This window comes from Halyomorpha halys, unplaced genomic scaffold (genome assembly GCF_000696795.3).
Source record: "Halyomorpha halys isolate HHAL.00 unplaced genomic scaffold, Hhal_1.1 Scaffold210.1, whole genome shotgun sequence".
Taxonomy (NCBI): Eukaryota; Metazoa; Arthropoda; class Insecta; order Hemiptera; family Pentatomidae; genus Halyomorpha; species Halyomorpha halys.
The window spans coordinates 103,278-108,869 of record NW_027113191.1 but is presented as its reverse complement, the minus strand read 5'-3'; the positions used below and the strand labels follow the sequence as shown (position 1 = coordinate 108,869).

At 31.0% G+C, this 5,592-nt stretch overlaps 1 protein-coding gene across 4 annotated transcripts in view; it reads left to right on the top strand.

Moving 5' to 3' along the window:
• The window catches only part of LOC106679611 (UDP-glycosyltransferase UGT5), a 14,670-nt gene that overhangs the window by 6,496 nt on the left and 2,582 nt on the right, over positions 1 to 5,592 (top strand). For all 4 annotated transcript variants that reach the window (XM_014418865.2, XM_014418866.2, XM_014418867.3 and 1 more), the window contains exons 2-5: positions 1,439 to 1,704; positions 2,259 to 2,662; positions 2,749 to 2,937; positions 5,178 to 5,400. In XM_014418865.2, coding sequence (XP_014274351.1) covers positions 1,464 to 1,704; positions 2,259 to 2,662; positions 2,749 to 2,937; positions 5,178 to 5,400 — 1,057 coding nt within the window. In that variant the 5' untranslated portion in view covers positions 1,439 to 1,463. The remainder of the gene's footprint in view (positions 1 to 1,438; positions 1,705 to 2,258; positions 2,663 to 2,748; positions 2,938 to 5,177; positions 5,401 to 5,592) is intronic.

Sequence of the window (5,592 nt, the reverse complement as noted above, 5' to 3'; positions counted from 1 at the left end):
AGTTGTGAGTACCGTGAGTACGGCAGGGTGCTTAGTGATGGTCTGCACCGCTGGAGACCTTTTAGAAAGCACTTGAGTGATTTCCGAATATGTACTGTTTATTCCAAAAACGACTTCTGATTATCCAGAAATGTACGAAGCATGCGCTGTACAGGACTTTGGAGGGAAAAACCCGTACTTCGCATGCTTCTGACAGTAGGAAGTGGTTGCTGGAACAGACCTGTTCCAATGAACGAATTGGCTGGTAATCGCGTATTTCATTATTTCTTCAATTGCTGAGAACAGCTTATCTTTTAGGATTTTAGTAATGTTTGAAATCCAGCAAATTCGTGTAGAATGTTTAAGACGTATTTGTTTTATCGTATTTTATCATCGTATCATAACAATAGATTAAAATTCTATAAAAAATATATACATGTTATATATTCATTTCACTTTTTTGTGACTGGTTTTTATTGTTTAAATAAAATAATTTGTAACCAAATTAAGACTCAAACCAATCTTTATCATTTCTTTAAATATCCAATTTGGGCTAGCCTGCCATCCTCAAGGACAATCTTAAATATAAATTTACACTTTACATTATATTTAAAATTTTTTTTTATATATATTTTTAATAGTGTGAGATTAGAGAGTGATAATAGTGTTAAGTTAATCTGTTAATAAAAGTTTTGAAATTTAATGGTAAAGTGACAAAATAGTGATATATATACATATATATGTATATGTATATGTTTTTAACTTCTAAAAGAAATGTTTCCATGGGCCTCCTACATATTTTTGTAACTTTCTCCCTTCCATAGTGCTCCCTAAGACCACTCTTGCAAGAGATGGTGAGCCTTATCTAATTATTATTTTCCCTTCTTCTTAAGAGGGTAATTAACTTTCTCCCTTCCATAGTGCTCCCTAAGACCACTCTTGCAAGAGATGGTGAGCCTTATCTAATTATTATTTTCCCTTCTTCTTAAGAGGGTAATTAACTTTTTTCTTATTCTTTCTTCCTCAAGTCATGTCCACCACACCAAATAATTGTGAGTTACATTACTCCTTTTGGCTTATATAACTTTTATATTTCACTCTTTTAATTCTGTCATCTTACTTTCATGTTTTATTAATTACTTATAATTTTCTTTCTCACTTTTATGATAATTTTAATTTTTACTGTCAGGATTTTCTTATATATAAATATATATTGTTCTCTACCTTCATTTGTAATTTGCTCTTATTAATGAGGATTATCTTGTTTTTTATAATTAGTACTAATGAAGACCTGAAATTTCACTTATTTACGATATTCTCTGGCCACACCCCTGACTATCTCCTCATATAATATCCACAGTCTATAACTTACACATATTAAAAATTCCTCACATTATGATGTTTTATTGATGTTAAGAATTCACTTATTATTTTTATTAATAGATATTTTTTTTTACAGTTCTTTACAAAAATACAGGACCAAAATGAAATATATGTTGCCGATTGTTTTGCTGGCTTCCACATTTGTGGCCCTGGAGGGAGCAAAAATCCTCATTGTGCTGCCAATTCCATGGTACAGCCACACAATGACTTTCATGCCAGTCTTTAAAGAGCTTGCTAAAAGAGGTCATGAGGTTACGATGGTTTCTCCATTCCCTCAGAAAAAGCCTTTAGCTAATTGGACAGATCTCACCATTAATACTACAGCATATGCAAATGTCTTAGGTTTGTATGAGAATTGAAAATTATAGTTTATGATATTTTCTGATTAGTCTTAATAACAATAAGTTAGGGAGGACTGGGACAAATGTATAAGTTATTTGAAAAATGGTGCCAGAAGACATGAAATTATTTTCTGTGGTGTTCTCAACTTCTGATAACTTCTATGGAGGAAAATGAGTGCCTTACAGTAACCTAACTTAACTTGAACTTCTTTTTTTTTAATTTGAGCTATCAGAGCCCTTTAAAAAGACCATTGAGTGCCATCTATGGGGTTACTTTACAACTTCACAAACTATTTAGTGCCATCTATGGGGTTGCTTTACAACTTCACAAACCATTGAGTGCTATCTATGGGGCTGCTTTACAACTTTCTATTCGTTTTATACAACTACTCATCCTATTTTATTAAATAAAACTAGAAGGATAAAATTTGACTCTTATTGTTCGTCCTATGCCCTTTAAATGTTCTTTCTAGTAGACTTTTAAAAAATACCATATTATTATTAATTACTAATATTTTATATCAATTAATTTGAATATAATTTTTTCCAAACTAGATGACTTAGTGACCAGCTTTGTTGGGAGAAATGTGCACATGTTCTACCCTGTTTTTTGGCGCATATTTACAGATTTAATGGAAGTAGCATTCCAAGACCCAACTTTACAAGAAGTTATCAAATCAGACAATTTAGATTATGATCTTGTGATAACTGAACCTTTCTATGCACAAGAACCACTTGTTGCATTTGGACACAAACTTAATGTTCCTGTTGTTGGTATACATCCATTATCTCTCACTCCTTGGGGAGCTTATTTGAGCGGAAATGAAATATCTTTCCATTTAATGCCAAATATCCGTACTCCTTACACAAATGAGATGACATTTTTTCAACGCTTGGATAACTTATTGGTCAACTTGATAGAATTTTCTGTAGCATACTTCCATTATGTTCCAAATAAGGTAAGATATTTTAGTTTAATTATACTGAAATTCAGATCATTGTTCTGTGATATTTATTATATTATATTATTTTTTTTTTTTTTTAGGAAAGACAAATGGAAAAGTATATGGTTTATCCTGGTAGCGAAAATAGGCCATCAATGATTTCTATGTTAAGAAACGTTTCTTTAACATTGATGGATTACCATCCTTCTCTGCTCTATTCAGAACCTCTGCAGCCTAATACTATTCCCGTTGGAGGGTTGAGCATATCACACGTTGAACAATTACCAAAAGTAAGAAAGTCACACATTTATTTTTTTTTATTGGTTTAATGAATGAAAATCTTGTATTATTTAATTCTTACAAAATGGACTCACTGAATTGTCTTAATGGCAGAAAAATGAAAAAGAGAAAAATCTTAGTACACAGAGAAAAAATTATAACTAAAATATAACTACTAAACAATTGAGTTAGCTTCAAATATATAATTATTAAATTGAAAATAAATAAATATGTAGTGCTACAACCCATGAAGGATCAGTAGTACAGTACTTTAAAAGGAAGTATTATTATTAGACCAAGAGTTGTGCAAAAAGGTGATCAAAGCCATGCTCGACTGCCAGATTTTTCTCGAATTAACGATACCCACTTTATAAGGTTTGGTGAACCCTGGAAGGCTGCCGAACCCATAGGGTTGACTCATGGCTACAGTAACCAGATAAATAATTGTCTGCTACAACCGGATTCGAACCCGGATCCTTGGAGTTAGTAACAGTGCCTTACCACTGAGCTACTCCACTCCTTCATATCACTAACAGTTACTTACTAAGAATTCAAATTTAAAAAAAAATTAAGTGAATAGTTTCCTTACTTCAATTATTAAATTAAAAACTAAAATACGTTCTATCAAATTTTTTTAGTAGGAAATTTAGATATATAGAAAATACAGCCAATAAAATACAGGCAATCCACATATTTTGTAATTAATAAATTAGATAAGGAAAAAAAAAAATTAAAAACTGAAGATTTCTTAAACCAAAAAGTAATTGAAATTTTTTGAAAAATACTGAAATATTGAACTAACGGTTACTTACTAAGGAATCAAATTAAATAAAAAAATTGAGTTTAGTGTAATCTCGAAAATCCAAACTTCAGCAAACAACAACAAACTACTGAGAACATTTCAAAAATCCAGGCTTACTTGAGCTATAGATCTTGAGCTATAGATCTTGAACTATAGATCTTAGTCTGTTTATGTGAGTGTTAATACTAGGGTACAGAAAAAAGAGAAATTAAAAATATTTCTAAAGACGATATTGTATGGGCTGTCCAAAACAAAATTGAAATCTTCGCTAAATAGATCTATTCCCTAAAAATCTGATGGTTCTCTTTAAGTAATTGCAACTTAATATATTAAGTTTTTGTAAATATGATTTTCACTTTCACAACTAAAATGTTTGTATTCTCCACACAATCCTGTTCAGTTACAATTATTTACACAATTAACCTTAATCTTAATTTATTTCTCCTAATAGCTGTTTTCTTCTTGACAACTCATGTGTACTTTGAAATGAAATGAAAATATAATTTTACTCTGAGAAAAATTTTCCCTAAGAATAAATACATGGTTCTCATATCAAGATTAATTGTCTGGTAAACATTGAGAATATTTCAGTTTCCAGGTTAAAATTATATTAAGACCTTAGGTTAATTACAATTTATAGCGGTAATCAATATATGGCTACTTACATTGTTCACATTGATACGGAGGTTTGGTTATGTAGTAAGTGAAGGAATAGGTGTTGCTTAAAGGAAAGAGTGGATGAGGATTGGCAAAAAGAGATAGGAAGTGAGTTCCAGAAGAAGGTTGCACGTATAAAGAAGGATTTGGTGAATATAAATCAATCAGGTGGGATCTGGTATTAATGAGTGGATGTATGAACATAGAGTGTGGAGATCAAGGATACAGGTAGGTTTTTTTTTTTAAAGACTTGAAATAGGAAGTATTTCCTTCGGGGGTATTGCCTTCGGGTGTTTGGATAGAGCCATTTCGACTCGTTATAGCAATGGGAGACATGAGAGCGCCTGGAGAGCCCAAAGGTAAATCTTATAAAGTAATTAATGAATCTGTTTAGTCTCATCTCTATAGACCAAGGAACCGTAGTCAAAGAGAGGGGAAAACCAGCGAGGATACTAGGAGCTGATAGATATTCTGAGGAATGAAATCGCTGAATCTTATGGATGGTTCTCCCCTAAGGGAGGGAATAAAGGAGGCGATTGGAACCAACAAGAATCGCCTTGGTTTTTCCAGCATTCTATCTCAAATAGTTGTTTAATGTCCATGTGTTAATATAAGCTAAACTCATCTCATATTGCTTAAATAGGTAAATGGTGGTTACTCAAACATACTTTTTCCTTATGATTATGTATTGATATCACAAAAAAAAAATTCAGTCTATAAAAAGAATTTTTTTTTTATTTATCGAGTCCATTTAATAATGTTAAAATTAAGTAAATAAAGGTTTTTTTTCAGGATTTGAAGGATGCTATGGATAAAGCAAAGAATGGTGTAATATTTTTAAGTTTCGGCTCAATACTCCGAGGTAAAGAATTGGAAGGGAAAGTGATATCAGTTCTTTTTGACGCTTTTGCTGAGTTAGATCAAACAGTGCTCATGAGATGGCACACTGAAGATGTGCCCAACAAACCAAAGAATGTTGTTATAAAAACATGGATGCCACAACCCAGCATATTAGGTAAGTTTTTTTAAAGATTGATAGTAACTTTAATTATTAAATAAATTGAACATATTCAGATAATTTCTAAATATAATAAATTGAAGATATTCAGATAATTTCTAAATATAATAAATTGAACATATTCAGATAATTTTTAAATATAATAAATTGAACATATTCAGATAATTTCTAAATATAATAAATTGAACA